At 45.4% G+C, this 16,363-nt stretch overlaps 1 protein-coding gene across 2 annotated transcripts; it reads left to right on the top strand.

Annotated features, from left to right (window-relative positions):
- The first annotated feature begins 1,612 nt into the window (after positions 1 to 1,612).
- LOC125994749 (uncharacterized) lies at positions 1,613 to 8,979 on the top strand. 2 transcript variants are annotated; one of them, XM_049764242.2, is made up of 5 exons: positions 1,613 to 2,085; positions 2,184 to 2,261; positions 2,336 to 2,454; positions 3,565 to 3,652; positions 3,752 to 8,979. In XM_049764242.2, exon 5 carries the CDS (start codon positions 6,145 to 6,147, stop codon positions 8,476 to 8,478), a length of 2,334 nt encoding a protein of 777 aa, XP_049620199.1. In that variant the 5' UTR covers positions 1,613 to 2,085; positions 2,184 to 2,261; positions 2,336 to 2,454; positions 3,565 to 3,652; positions 3,752 to 6,144; the 3' UTR covers positions 8,479 to 8,979. The 2 variants fall into 2 exon arrangements, with proteins under 2 accessions (XP_049620199.1, XP_049620201.1); XM_049764244.2 differs by having other exon boundaries at positions 1,636 to 2,085; positions 3,752 to 5,303.
- The last annotated feature ends 7,384 nt before the right edge of the window (positions 8,980 to 16,363 follow it).

Below are 16,363 nucleotides of genomic sequence, written 5' to 3'. Positions count from 1 at the left end.
AAACTCAAGGCCCGGGGGCCAGATACGTTCCGCCACATCATTTTATGTGGCCTGCGAAGACAAATTGTGCATCAAATTCGTGTGTCATTACTAGAATTGCATATTGTCTTTACTTTTAATATCATTTTTTTTTTTGACCAGTTTTTACTCGTCTGATTTGAAAACGAGTTATTTGTCAGTTTGTTTTGTAGCTTTTACTGTATATAATAGTGTTAAGAGTAAAAGTAATCAAGTCATCACAAAAATAACGAAAAAAAATCTTACATAAGCCGCACCTGACTATAAGCCACAGGGTCCAAAATTTTGGAAAAAAAGTCGCGGCTTATAGTCCGGAAATTACGGTACATTCATTTTTTCAGACTGTGGCTGATAAATGGAACATTCACACAGAGAATACATGGAAATAAAAATAAATTCCATTTGTGTGAGAAATTTGGGTGAAAAAGATTTTGATGTAAATGAGGTAGGGGTCATAAAATTTGATGGCCTTTTATGGCACCATAAATAAACTCCCTTTTGGATTGGGAAGGGGGACATGTGCGCTAGTCTGGCGGGCGCCAAGATAGCGCCAGTCGAGACGGCGCCATCTTTGGCTGTCGCCATTTTGGTTTGCTGGCGCCACAATAGAATAATGCATAAAACCTTGATATCTATTGTATGTAAATGAGGTAGGGGTCATAAAATTTTATGGCCTTTCATGTGTTAGGTTACGGATTCTAGTTATTGATCTGACTCCAAGTTGCGATCAACACTTAACACATAAATTGCTATGTCCTAATCCACACACTGGCGCACCTAACAATTTTGCGAGTTCGTTCTGTCAAAGAGAAGACCAGTAGATCAATCAGACCAAATTTACCAATTATTTATACCTGACAAAGCGCACTAATACAGGCCTGGGTCCCGGGTCCCTCACACTAAAACTCGTGCGTTTTTGTGACCACCAAAAGACGACACATTCTTCCGGGTTGCCCAGTTTTAAAGAAACACAATATGAATATTAAAGCATGCAAAATATTGTGAGATGATTGGTGGATGGCCATCTCCTCCCCGTGTCGGTGCTATCGCGGAGGTCAGGTGGTTGGAATTTCCCGCGAAGTCCAAGACACATAGACGTGCTGTTGTTCTCCTTCCCGACCTTGAGGTGTTTTCTCGTACCGGTACTCCCTGTCTGGGCCTATACACAACACTTCCAAGAAAACAAGTTCATGCAGTTTGCCTGCACATTCTTCGCCCCCCACCAATCCACACGTGCACTCTAATACTAGATATTAATATGATTATAAGTTTAACACAACCTTAAAAAATATGTTTGCAAACTCCCAAAAGCACATTTCCCTTTACATGGCACCATAAATCAACCCCCTTTTGGATTGGGAGGGGGGGCGTGTGCGCCAGTCTGGCGGGCGCCAAGATAGCGCGAGTAGAGACAGCGCCATCTTTGGCTGTCGCCATTTTGGTTTGCTGGCGTCATTTTTGGATGGGGACATGTATGGGTATGTTTAGGCCCTGTATTTTTGTGAAACAGAGCAGCGAAGTGATACACCTGAGTTAGATTCGCTATCAACCAGTGCGTCTATGGTCGAGTTTTGTTGAAAAAAGGGGGGTCAAGGGGGGAGTTTTGTTGAAAAAGACGCATCTGAAGGAGATAGTCACGGTGTTGTTCCATCTAATTTGACATACAATAGTTTATGGGGTCTCAGAGTTGTCTGTGTAACTTTGTTGAAAAAGGCATCTAATTTGACATACAATAGCTTGTGGGGCCACCGCTAGTTGAGTCATGAGAGTCAACATTATTGGCTCCGAGTTGTCTGCGTGTAACTTTGTTGAAAAAGACATCTGAAGGCGAAAGTTTAACATACAATAGTTTGAGCTGAGGTCGAGTCATTAAAACGACGTCACAAATCATTAGCGGTAGCAGAGTGTTCTCGCGGCACGTGACCCCATAGGCGTGGTCTTTTCTCCGCCGAATTTGAATTTAGTTTGGGACGGATGACCAGCGCTCATTTTGAGAAAACAAGCCAGCGCATGAGCTCTGATCAACGGAGTCGGAGTGCGTCGAAAATTGTTTCGAGATGGTTAAAGGTAAGTCATGTTACTACTTTGTCTGTATAATAATAAATAATAATAATACACAGGGGTTATTTGTAAAACACGATGTAATGTTTATGTAATGTTTGTAGACATCACCGTTTTTGCCGATGTCCATGCATCTTTTGACGATGACTCTAGCGGGGTTTATCTAACACAATCAGACTACGGTGAGTCAACCGTTCATCTAAGGTAGTTAATATAAATGCTATTATTTGGTGATTTTTTTTTATGTATGTAACAGATCTCGTGGCCGCAGCCTCTAGGCAAAACGAGCAGCCGACACAAGCTGATTCTGAAACACAGACTCTAGTGCAGGCATGGGCAATTAATTTTTACAAGGGGCCACATGAAAAACCTGAGGTATGTCAGAGGGCCACACCAACGATAATTTAAACCTGCTCAACTTTATTCCATTGTAATATGCACTAAATTATTTATTTTAAATAGCTGGTACTGGTAATTAGAATACTACAATTATTCAGTTTATATTTATATTAGGCTATGTGAAATTGTGGTGTATAGGTCAAATAAAAAAAATCATTAATCAGTACAATTTATTCTTAACTTCTTTAACTTTTCCTCAAACTGTGAATTACAGCACATTTATAGAAACATATCAATGTGTCCTCAACCCGCCTTGTTACGGTACATCGGGAGAGTGACACATTCTAAAATGCGCTCTTTTTCTCCGGGCATATCAGTGCAACAGAGTCCAATAAGCACTCCTTAATAAACTCTCCGTCAGTAAACGGCTTACTTTTTCTGGCAATTTTGCGGGAAATGACAAAACTTGTCCTGACCGCTGCATCTCTGTGGGTGTGAAGTTTGATAAAAAGCCCTTGTTGGGCTTGCAGTTTTGCTAGCAATTCATCAGCCTCTGTTGCGCGCTCTTTATTAGACAGATTTCTGTATTTTTCCTCATGCTTGGTCGTGTAGTGGCGATTCAAATTATATTCTTTAAACACAGCGACCTGTGTGCCACAAACCAGGCACACGGCTTTACCTTTCAGTTCTGTAAAGAAATACTTGGCAGTCCATATCTTATTGAAAACACGGCACTCGTCAACTTTTCTTTTCTTCGCGTCAGCACACATTTTGAGGGCAGCATTACTTCGCGCTGTTCACCTACGTACAGCTCACATGCACGCACGCTACACGGAAGTGCGACACCTTTCAAAATAAAAGCAGCACAGCTGTATTGCATTACGACACTGATTTAAAAAAATATATATATATTAAGTTGTAATCAAATGTAATTTATGATTGCGGGCCGGACAGAGACGCACAAAAGGCCGGATATGGCCCGCGGGCCGTATTTTTCCCGGGTTTGCTCTAGTGGGTGTCTCTGGACGCCATTTTGAAGCGTCGGAAACGGCAGAGCCAATCGCATCAGAGCCAGCGAGACCAACCGCATCAGAGTCACGTGCTACCATTGAAACCAATCCACTTACACCCCACGTCGACCGACAGGAAGCATCCACGGACACAGAATTAGCGGAGGCTCTTTCTGCATACGAAGGCTTGAACCATCCTCACGAGTTGACAAACAAAGTTGGAGGTATTCCTTCTATTTTTTTTCTCTTTCTATGTTATCATTCAACCTGCTATTTTTGGTATTATAACGGTTTAACTGTTTTTTTTTAATATCTACTTCCAGTTAAGCGTCGTGACACAGGACGAGGGGTTCGAAGAGGAAGAGGAGGAGGGGGTCATCCTCTACAGCACGAACCACTCAGCCACTAAGCCGGCATGCGAGAGTCATCAACACACGAATAGAAGACATTCTGTGAAATGCAGTGGTAATTGTATCTACTACAAAAGTCGGTTACAAGAAAGTTTTAGGATAATACGTATCCTGATAGATTTGGCCGAATCAAGATAGGTCTGTTTTTTTTTACTACTCTGTGTTGTTTCTGTTGTGTTTTGTAAAAAAGGAAATATAATGGATCATTCAAACAGCAGAGTCAGATTTCTTAACAAACATTGATAACATTGATTTGCAACCATTAAGCGAAACAAAAGAAGTGACACACCTAAGCTAGATTTGTCAAGCGTTAACAATGATTTGCCATCAAACAATACGTCATGGCGGCTCGGTGGTGCACTGGGTAGCACGTCCGCCTCACAGTTAGGAGGATGCGGGTTCGATTCCACCTCCGGCCCTCCCTGTGCGGAGTTTGCATGTTCTCCCCGAGCCCGCGTGGGTTTTCTCCGGGCACTCCGGTTTCCTCCCACATCCCAAAAACATGCTTGGTAGGCCGATTGATCACTCCAAATTGTTCCTAGGTGTGAGTGCGAGTGCGAATGGTCGTTTGTCTCTGTGTGCCCTGCGATTGGCTGGCAACCGGTTCAGGGTGTCCCCCGCCTACTGCCCGATGACGGCTGGGATAGGCTCCAGCACGCCCGCGACCCCCGTGGGGACTAAGCGGTTCAGAAAATGGATGGATGGATGGACAATACGTCATGTAACTGCATCTGTGGCAGTATTTCAGCTCAAAGTATTTTTGTTCTTACCTATTAATGGTGGTCAATGAGGCGGAACATTGTTCTGTCGTTTCACACGGACCCGTTTTAGTAACGGACCACCGACGAAAATCTCCGCTAAGAAAGGCCAGTTTTCTAAGCTGTTGACTAGCCAAGTTATAGTTAAGCTTCTTAAGCCTTACTAACCACCTCTCACGCCTGTATATGCAGCTAATAAGGTAATGAGGGTGACGTTTTTGTGTTGTTTCATTGCGGAAGTTTGCATTTGATTTATGTACCTTGTTTATCAGCATTGAAGCTTACGGCTAATATAACCACGTGTTTGGTGCAGTATTGTAGAATTGAGTATGTTTGCTAGTGGTGGTATATATGTATATTGTAATGATTATTGTGATGATGTTTAAACGTTTATTTGTTTAATAGTCTTATAGGTTATATGTTTTGTGATTAAGTTTATTAGCAGTAGTGCAATATGATGTGAAAAGAGATCAAAGGAGATTATTTTGAGCATATTTATTTATTGTTAAGAAATGCACTGTATGTTTATGTTTTTGTTTACACAGTTCTCACGGTCTGTCAAGTCAAGATAAACAGATCAGTAACAAAAAGAACTTGAAGCTGTCTTTTATATATGAGAGGGAGTTATAGTGAGAACTTCCTGCTTCAGAAGACAGCACTGAGCAACATAAACCAAGTAAGATGTCTGAGAGTAGCAGAAAGCATGAAAGTGTGCAGGGCGCAGACTTGCAGCCACAATGACTGATGGCACATTGGTCAGCAACCCGACTACCTCAGAAGAGCAACGACGAGGCCAAAGAGTCCGCAATAGGACAGAAAAGGGTCAAGAACTGCACGGTGAGCAATTAAGAAGAGTTGCACATTGTTTCAGTGTGTGCTATGACGAGTGGAAGGATCCAATTAAAGTGGCCAAACAAGCACTTCGCGAAGACACTGGAAGGTACTCAGATGAGCAGCTGAATGAATATATCACTCAAGTATGCAATGCATCTAAGAGGCTGAATGATGTGTATTATGAGTGGAGACGCATGGATGTTCCTGACAATGAAACACGTCGTAGAGCTGACACCTGTGAAGTAGTGACAGGGACAATTGTCAAGGAAGCAATGGACCTTCTAGATAAAAGGGCTAAAGATCAAAGGCCTGAAAAACAAATACTTGATGACAGGCTTTCGGTAGCCTCACACGAGACAAGCACTACCTCTCACCACACTAAATCCTCCTCTGCAAGCAGGAAAAGTGCAGCTGCTGAGGTTGCCGCTAACGAAGCTGCTTTAGAGGTAATGCTGGAACAAGAATGTCGTATTGACGAGCTTCAGAAACTAGAAGCTGAAGCTGCTGAGTTAAAGGCCAAACAAGAGGCTGAAAATGCAGAGAGACAAAGAGTGGTAGACGCCAAACGCCGAGAACTAGAGCGACTGAAGACTTAAGCTAAACGCTGCCAAGGCACGACAACAAGTATATGACCAGAGTGAAGGATCAGGTCACGTGTCTTAGGGCAACTGCTTAGATGAAGAAATAAATGAGCTTCTACATCGTCGTGTCTCTATGAAGAGAGAAATTAAGTCTCGAACTAGTTCGCCACAGAACCGTTCTCCACCAATACTAGAATTACAATGTTCTCCAACAAGGCAAGAAGACAGAGTTGAGGACAGCACATCAGCTCTTGTCAGAGCACTTCCTCTACCTGAACCCACAGTGTTCAATGGTGACCCACTGAGGTTCAATGACTGGAAGGTGTCCTTTCAGACGCTCGTTGACAGAAAGAATATTCCTGCAGAAGAGAAGATATATTATCTTTGCAAGTACGTGGGGGGAGCTGCCAAAAGGTCCATTGAAAGTTACTTCTTGCTGGGCTCTGAGTCCGCCTATTATGCAGCATGGCAAATGCTAGAAGAACGATATGGCAATCCATTCCTAATCGCCAAGGCTTTCAGAGACAAGATCGACTCGTGGCCCAAGATAAGTTCCAAAGGCAGTGTGGAGCTTCAAGAACTTGCCGACTTCCTGCGCAGCTGTGAATCTGCCATGTCTCAAATCAGAGGTCTTGAAGTACTAAATGACTGCAACGAGAACCAGAAAATACTCTCCAAACTACCAGACTGGTTGACGTCAAGATGGAACCGAAAGGTCATTGAAATAGAAGAAGAAACTCACATGTTTCCCAGCTTCAGCCAGTTTGTAAAGTTCCTCACGCGTGAAGCCAAAATTGCATGCAGTCCTATTACATCTCTCCATGCTCTGAAACCAATGGAAAGAGTTTTGGAGAAGGGCTCAAAGATCAGAGGTCCTGGAGAAAAGGTCTTTGTAACCAGCTCAGATGGGAAAGCCGTCCCCACAAATTGTATCTTCTGTGACAAGGTCGGACACAGTCTTCAAAGGTGCCGCAGGTTCATGCAGAAGACAATCTTAGAACAAGTCAAGTTTGTTCAAGTAAGGAAGTTGTGCTTCGGCTGTCTGAAGTCTGGTCATCGCTCCAAGAACTGTGGAGAAAGAAACACATGTGATACTTGTGAGAAAGGACATCCAACTTGCCTTCATGATGATCGCTCCAAGGAAGAAAGAATGTCAACAAAGCCTTATGGATCAAGGTACAGTGAAAAGCCCAAAGAGAAGGAAAATGAACAGCCACAAGAACAAGCAGAAACACCATCAAATGAAGCAACAACAAATAGAGTTGTACAGAATACCGTGAACACGCATACTTCCACAATAATTCCAGTGTGGCTGTCATCTGCAAGTGAGCCAAATCGTGAAGTCCTTGTGTATGCACTCCTTGACACACAAAGTGACACAACCTTTGTCCTCGAGGAGGCGGTAAAGGCTCTGAGAAACACAGTCGTGTCCTGCCAGAAGCTGACTGGTCTACAAGTACGAGGATTTTATTCGGACAAGCTTATTCCTCTGCCAGTGACGTACTCGAGAGTTTATTCCGGCAAACAGAGACCATATTCCCACACCAGAGACACGGCAAAGGCATGGCCTCATCTTGAACACATCGCTGATGAGATTGCTCCTCTGCAAAGCTGTGATGTCGGCCTGTTAATCGGCTACAACTGTACTCAGGCCCTTATGCCAAGACAAGTGGTGCCTGGGGGAGAGCATCAGCCGTTTGCACAGAGAACAGACTTGGGCTGGAGTGTGGTGGGATATGGTAACCCCTGTCTCAACTATAGAGATGCAATTGGAATGAGTCACCAAGTGATAGCGAAGCAAGTGATGCCAAGGCTACCGTCCTCATCAGACCTCACAAGTGAAGTTCACTATGTCTGTAGAACACAGATAAAAAAGGTTGTCTTACCTGCAGATGTCATGAAGATGCTGGAGTCTGACTTCATCGAAAGACCATCAGAGGTCAGTTCCATCTCTCAAGAGGATTTAAAATTCCTGCCAGAAATGGAAACGGGCATCAAGTTAAAGAGCGACGGACATTATGAAATGCCACTGCCATTCAAAAAGGAAAGGCCTAACTTACCTGATAATAAGAGCTGTGCTATTCAACGCCTGAAGTGCCTTGAAAGGAAAATGAAAAGAAATCATCAATATTATGAAGATTACAAGACCTTCATGGACGAGACCATTAGCCGTGGTGATGCAGAAATGGTCCCAGAGGAAGACATTCACAAAACCCCAGCTTGGTACATCCCACATCATGGTGTGTATCACCCTCAAAAGCGTGAGAAGATACGTGTTGTGTTCGATTGCTCTGCCAAGTACCAGGGCACATCCTTGAATGACCATCTCCTGACTGATCCCGAGTTGACAAACGCTTTGGTGGGAGTTCTGTATCGCTTTCGAAGAGGTCCAGTGGCAATCATGTGTGACATAGAACGCATGTTCCACCAGTTCCACGTCAAGGCAAAAGACCAAGATTACCTATGATTCCTTGGGTGGGAGAATGGTAATCTTGAAGGCCAACCTTCCATCTATCGGATGAAAGTCCACTTGTTTGGTGCCGCTTCGTCACCTGGTTGTGCCAATTACGGATTAAAACACATCGCCATTGAAGGACGAGGGCATTTCAGTGAAGACACCATAATGTTCATCCAACGGAACTTCTACGTTGATGACGGCCTGTCAAGTCAAGATAAACAGATCAGTAACAAAAAGAACTCGAAGCTGTCTTTTATATATGAGAGGGAGTTATAGTGAGAACTGTGTAAACAAAAACATAAACATACAGTGCATTTCTTGACAATAAATAAATATGCTCAAAATAATCTCCTTTGATCTCTTTTCACATCATATTGCACTACTGCTAATAAACTTAATCACAAAATATATAACCTATAAGACTATTAAACAAATAAACGTTTAAACATCATCACAATAATCATTACAATATACATATATACCACCACTCACAAACATACTTAATTCTACAATACTTCACCAAACACGTGGTTATATTAGCCGTAAGCTTCAATGCTGATAAACAAGGTACATAAATCAAATGCAAACTTCCGCAATGAAACCACACAAAAACGTCACCCTCATTACCTTATTAGCTGCATATACAGGCGTGAGAGGTGGTTAGTAAGGCTTAAGAAACTTAACTATAACTTGGCTAGTCAACAGCTTAGAAAACTGGCCTTTCTTAGAGGAGATTTTCGTCGGTGGTCCGTTACTAAAACAGGTCCGTGTGAAACGACACAGAACAATGTTCCGCCTCATTGACCACCATTAATAGGTAAGAACAAAAATACTTTGAGCTGAAATACTGCCACAGATGCAGTTACAACGTCTACGAGCCAAATAGCAGATTTGCTCAACAATGTGAACACTGCTTTGTTGGAGGGAGAAAGCCCCGTCAGTCCTGCTATTCTTACCCATTTACAAGTTGTCATAAATTAACTGAACAATCAAAGTCTGAATGAAGGTAGACAGAGTCCTACACAGATCCCGTCACAATTGCTAAACATGATAGCAGAATTAAACAACCAAGCTAATGATAGCAGCGGGCGTATCAGTCCTGATATTCCTGTTCAATTGCTAAACATGATCCAAAATCTAAATACGCAGCCTCTGGTTGACCCGTTGACCGTTAAGCCTGTTGATTCAACGCCAGTTGCTATTGATGACATTCCACCGGCATTTCAGCCTAACAACTGCTCTGTTATAATTGATCACGAAATAGATGTTATTGATGACAGCACATCAGCCTTTCAACACATGCCCCACCAATCTAACAGCGGTTCTGTAATAACTGATCAGCGCGGCGGTTCTGTTGTAGTCAATAGACCGCATTTCAATAATGTCGAGGTAAGGCGACAGTTAAATATACCATCACAAGCAAACATCAATGATTTTGCAACTTTTTACCTCCAAATTGAAGATAAAATAGATGTTTTGCAAGAGGTGGTTAGCCGAGCACAACCAGGTGATGTGATTCAAAGTCAAAGTCAAAGTCAGCTTTATTGTCAATTTCTCCACATGCCAAAGACACACAAAGAAACCGAAATTTCGTTCCCCCCTATCCCACGGTGACAAGACATGGCTCACAACAGACAAACAAGTAAACAAGTATAACAAAAGCGTGCTGAATAAATAATGAATAAATAACACAACAATAAATAAATAAATAAGAGGAGCAGAAAAAAAAATGAGCAAGTGCGCGTACAGCAGACATTCCCGAAAATAGCGCAACAGTGCCACACGCTACGCAGAAGGGGGTAGCGAGTTCAGGGCCCTAACAGCCTGGGGAAAGAAGCTGTTGGCAAGTCTGGTGGTGCGGGAGCGCAGGCTCCTGTACCTCTTCCCAGAGGGCAGAAGGTCAAACAAAGAGTGAGCCGGGTGACTCACATCTCTGGCAATCGAGGTTGCCTTGCGGGCGAGATGGGAGGTGTAAATGTCCTTCAGGGAGGGGAGCGAAGCACCAATAATCTTACCAGCCGTATTCACTATGCGCTGCAGGGCCTTCAAGTTCTGTTCAGTGCAGTTACCACCCCAGACAGCGATGCAACTGGTGATGACGCTCTCAATAGTGCCACGGTAGAATGTAGACAGGACTGCCTGAGGAGCACATGCACGCCTGAGCTTCCGCAGGAAGTACAGGCGGCGCTGAGCTTTCTTTGCCAGTGACGAGGTGTTTGCGGACCAGGAGAGGTCCTCACTGATGTGCACCCCCAGGAACTTGGTGCAGCTCACCCTCTCCACCACAGCACCATCGATGATCAGCGGCAGGTGTGTTGTGTGACCCTTCCGGAAGTCAACAATGATTTCCTTGGTCTTATTAACGTTCAGCAGGAGGTTGTTGTCCCTGCACCACGTGGTCAGAAGGTCAACCTCCGACCTGTACCGAGTCTCGTCGCCCTTTGTGATGAGACCCACCAGAGTCGTGTCGTCAGCAAACTTCACTATGCGGTTGTCGCTGTAGGTCGCAGTGCAGTCATGCGTCAGCAGGGTGAAGAGTAATGGACTGAGCACGCAGCCCTGGGGGTCCCCCGTGCTCAGCGTGATGCTGGCGGAGATTTTGTCGCCAACACGCACCACCTGAGGCCTCTGACAGAGGAAGTCCAGTATCCAGTTGCAGAGGGAGGTACTGAGGCCCAGCTCGTCGAGTTTGCAGATGAGTCGCTGCGGCACAATGGTGTTGAAGGCAGAGCTGAAGTCCACAAACAGCAACCTCACATATGAGTCCTTTCTCTCCAGATGGGTGAGGGCCGAGTGGAGGGCAGAGCAGATGGCATCCTCAGAGGACCGCTTGGCACGGTACGCAAACTGGAAAGGGTCAATGGTGGGGGGGAGAATGGACTTGATGTGCTCCATGACCAGCCGCTCAAAGCACTTCATGATGATGGGCGTCAGTGCCACAGGGCGGTAGTCATTGAAGCAGGACGGTGCAGGTTTCTTCGGCACAGGAACGATGGTGGCAGCCTTGAAACACGAGGGGACGATGGCCTGCTGCAGGGAAACGTTAAAGATGTCCGTGAAGACACCCGACAGCTCCCCAGCGCAGTCCTTCAGCGCTCGACCCGGGATGTTGTCAGGGCCCGCCGCCTTACGGGTGTCAATAGCGGCAAGCGCCCTCCTCACACCGTCGGCAGAGAGGCGCAGGGGCTGCTCGTGTGGGGGGGGAGTGGTCTTCAGCGGGCAAGTGCTGTTCTGGGCATCGAAGCGAGCAAAGAAGCGGTTCAGATCGTTCAGCAGACGGACGTCGCCCTCACAGCTCCTCGGCGCGGGCTTGTAGTCCGTGATGGTCTGAATGCCCCGCCAAAGGCTACGTGCGTCCTTGCTGTCCTTGAAGTGGGTGGAGACCTTGCACGAGAACGCCTTCTTCGCTTCTTTGATGCCTCGGGACAGGTCGGCCCTCGCTGTCCTCAAGCCAGCCTCATCCCCCGCTCTGAAAGCCTTGTCTCTGGCCCTCAACAGTCTGAGGACAGCCCCCGTCAGCCACGGCTTCCAGTTCGCGCGAGTGACGACGGATTTCGAGCAAGTCACATCATCGATGCACTTCGTGATGTAAGAGGTAACAGAGTCAGTATACTCCTCTATGTCCGTCCAATCATTGTAGGTGGCTGCCTGCTTAAACAAGTCCCAGTCAGTGGTGTCGAAGCAGTCACGAAGTGCATCGGAGGCACCCTCAGGCCACACTCGAACCTGCCTCCGAACCGGCCTGGATGCCTTTACCAATTGTCTGTATGCGGGCAAAAGCAAAACGGTGAGATGGTCAGAAAGCCCCAGATGGGGGAGGGGGGTGGCTTTGAAAGCTCCCTTTTGCGCCGAGTAGACTAGGTCCAGGAAGCTGTCGCCACGTGTCGGAAAAGGAACATGCTGGTGAAGCCTCGGGAAAACAGACTTCAGGTTGGCATGATTGAAGTCTCCAGCGAAGATGGTGAAACCGTCAGGGTGCGCTGTTTGCTGTTCACTGACAGCCTGGTACAGTTCACCAAGCGCCGCGATCCTGTCTCCTTCGATGTTGGAAGGCGGGATGTATACCGCGACTAGCAGAATCGCGGTAAATTCCCTCGGCAGATAAAAAGGACGGCACTTAATGATCACAAACTCCACAAGCGGCGAGCAGTGCTTACATACCACCACAGAGTCCCGGCACCATTCTTCTCGGATGTAGACGCATATTCCACCTCCACGCGACTTTCCCCCCCGTACAATGGCACGGTCCGCCCGATAGCACGCTAGCCGCTCCAGATGCACTGCAGAGTCCGGAATGTTGTCACTCAACCAGGTCTCGGTGAACACGAGCACACAGCAGTTCCGCACCGTCCGGTTCGTAGACCTCAGCAGGCGAACGTAATCCATTTTGTTGTCCAGCGATCGAACATTCGCCAGAAGAATGGAGGGTACCGCCGGTCGCGCTGGGTTGGCCGCCAGCCTGGCCTGGACGCCTCCGCGCTTGCCCCTCTTCTGCCTCCTCGCACACCGTTTCCGACGGCTCCCAACCGGGGGAGGAATAGCGGGTGAGGTCGGCGACGTTTCAGGACGTAGCAGTCCGAGCGCCTTTAATGTCGACGCTTCAAAGTCCAGAACGCCGCAAAACCCACTTCTGCCGATGTCAAGCAGAACCTGCCTGCTGTACTTGTAGCACGGACGAGACGAACACACAAGACTGTCGGACGAACACTCATTAGACGAACAAATCACCGTACTGACGGGACAGAGAGTGGCCGCTGCGTGTGCACGCGCCGCCATCTTGAAAAGTCAAGCTGAGTTAGTGAGTGGTAATGAAAGAGCTCACATCTACCAGCAAACAAGTGACATAAACTCTATTAGAGATAGTGTATCAGACATGCTTGAGCGTTTAGCCCAATCAAATGCAGAGCTTCTGGCTGATGAGAGCTTAGAGCTTATTGTACAAATAGTCACTCCATTGGGCGGTGGAATGCGTCGTAGGTTGCTGAACAGTACCAACAGAGAAATTTTGAGGTTGAAAAAATGACACTTACACATACCTCGTAATAAAGACAACAATCTATGCTTTGCTCTCTCACTAACCTATCTGCTAAATGACACACTAATAACAAAACAGGCCACAAGACAGGCACGGCTTTTACATGAGTGTAGGGTTGAATTGTGAAACACCTGTGAGTTTGGGGGATGTTCATAAATTTGAGAAAGTTCTCAGACGGAAAATAACTGTAATGTACCGAAAAGAGGACTGTCGCCCCATGACTTTTTTCGACACACATTATCCCAAAACAGACAACGACACTTTATTTGTCTTACACCTCGAGGGTCATTACTACGGCGTGAAAGCTATAGAGGCATTCGTTGGTCACGCGTTCTTTTGCAGACTTTGCTACAAGGGGCACGAGAATTGGCAACAGCACCAGTGTGAAGGACACTGTAGCGTTTGTCTCGATCCGTGTTGTTAACAACGGCAAATTAAACGTGTTATCTGCCCCGATTGTAACAAAACTTGTCGTAATGAGAAATGCTTTGCCAAACATAGAGAGTTTCGAGCGACGAATTGTGTGAGCAAATGCACTTCATACAAAAAATGCTTGCATTGTGGTCTCCAGTATTATGTGAAAGCTGATTGTTAGGTTCAGAATCAGCAAAAGGATCAGCAGACAAAACCAGTGAGGCAGAATGTTGAGTCTTTTCTCGCGAGGAGTGCATTCAGACTTACATCAATCCAACTACACTAAAGGTCTTGTTTACACTCCTCTCTTTTTATTCAGGAATGCCCTACCTACAATGTGAGACTAGCCCCTGATAGGTGGGGGGGAAAGCGTGGGCTTTGTCTCATGAGAGAAGAAACGAGATTCTATGTGAAACTAGAAGTCGCAGACAGGATCCCATGAGAAACGAAAAGTGAATGTTATGGGAAACAAAGTAGTCATGTGAAAAGAGTGCATAGACAAAATGACATGTGCAGACATCAACAACTTTCTTGGATTCCCAGATGTGTAGAAGGTCAGGAAGCTCCAGACAGCATCGTTTGACTTGTTGTGGACTGGGTGATGTCTGCAAGAAGAAACAGCAAGCATTCTGCGCAATAACTTTATTAATAAGTACTCATTAGGGAACGCATGATAACATATATATACAATTTATCTAACACTGATGGTACCGGTGCTAAACATCTTTGCCCTGTTAAAAAATGCACAGTGTGTGATGAGATGTTAAATCAAGATGATGCCTTGCTGAACCCCCACATGTGCTACATTTAGCCCATCAAGCCTCAACCACCTTGCAAAAATGTAGTCTACTGCGATTTCGAAACCTATGTAGATACAGATGGTTTACACAAACCTTTTCTCATCTGCTGTAAATCAAATAGACTGGCGAAACAGTAGTTTGGCACAGATTGTGTTGACGAATTTCTCAGATTTTTTCGAAACCCACGGTTTAAACAAACTACATTTGTTGCACATAATGCGAGAGGTTTTGATTCATACATCTTGATAAGGAGAATGCTTGAATTAGGTCTCAAACTTGACATTCTGATGCAGGGGAGTAAAGTTCTGTCTTTTGTCGATTTAGACACAAAATCTCGATTCATAGACTCACTCTCATTCCTGACGATGCCTCTAAGTGCGATGCCTAAGGCCCTGGGGTTTGAAGACAAATCAAAGGGTTATTTCCACACAAATTCAGCTCTTTAGAGCATCTAAACTACGTAGGGTGTCACCCTGACCCTACGTACTACGATATCGAGTGAATGTCACCCCCTCAACAAGTCAAGTTTGATGAATGGTATGCCAAAGAAGCTAGCAACGTGTTTGATTTTGCTAAACAGGCGATAGCCTACTGCGAGAATGACGTTGACCTGTTAATGCAGGGGTGTGAGAAATTCAGGAGTGAGTTTTTTGAGGCCTCCGGAACAGACCCATTCAATGCCGTGACAATAGCCTCTGCGTGCATGAAAGTTTTTCGCACTAATTTTCTAACCCCTCAAACACTAGCCATTACACCTTCAGACAACTATATGCGTCAGTACAAAGCTTTTTCGCATGACTCTATTCAGTACATGCAATGGATCATGCATAGCCAAAATATTCACATTAGGCATGCATTGAACGGGGGCGAGGTTAGGATAGGTAACTACACGGTAGACGGCTATTCTGAAATTGGGGGCGTAAAAATAGTGTTTGAGTATTTTGGTTGTTATCACCACGGCTGCACAGAATGCTACGACCTCTCTAAAATATGTCCGACAACAAAATGCCCTTTTCAGGAGAGGTTTGATAACACCCAAAAGAAAATTCAGGAACTACAGCTTAAACAGGATGTGCACCTTGTAATTATGTGGGAGCACGAATGGTTGCAAATGAAAAACTTGAACATAGAGGTGAAGGAATTCCTGAAAAAAGCCAAATTTCCTACACCGCTCAAGCCGAGGGGTTCGAACAAACGCATTCATTTTAAGATACACGGCAGAACCTAACGAGCGTGTGTTGTATGCTGATGTGACGTCATTATACCCTTTCATCAATAGTACAGGCACCTACCCCATCGGTCATCCAACGATTATCCACACGGTGATTTTAAAGACCCCAAGTCGTATTTCGGTTTCATCAGCGCCACAGTCAACCCACCCCGTGGTTTGCATTTTCCTGTTTTACCCTTCAAAACAGCTAAAGGTAAACTCGGCTTCACACTGTCGTACATGCGCTGAGCGTAACAACCAGCAGACGGCTTGTACACATACTGATGAGCAAAGATCGTTAACAGGTGTTTGGACAACCCCTGAATTTATTAAGGCACTTGACCTCGGCTACACGGTTGCAGATATTACCGAAGTATGGCATTACACAAGGGCGAGTGACACAATTTTCCGTGATTACATGCAAACATTTCTAAA

The sequence above is a fragment of the Syngnathus scovelli genome, chromosome 3 (assembly GCF_024217435.2).
Source record: "Syngnathus scovelli strain Florida chromosome 3, RoL_Ssco_1.2, whole genome shotgun sequence".
Lineage (NCBI taxonomy): Eukaryota > Metazoa > Chordata > Actinopteri > Syngnathiformes > Syngnathidae > Syngnathus > Syngnathus scovelli.
Note: the sequence above shows the minus strand (reverse complement) of the source record. Positions and strands in the feature narration are given on the sequence as shown.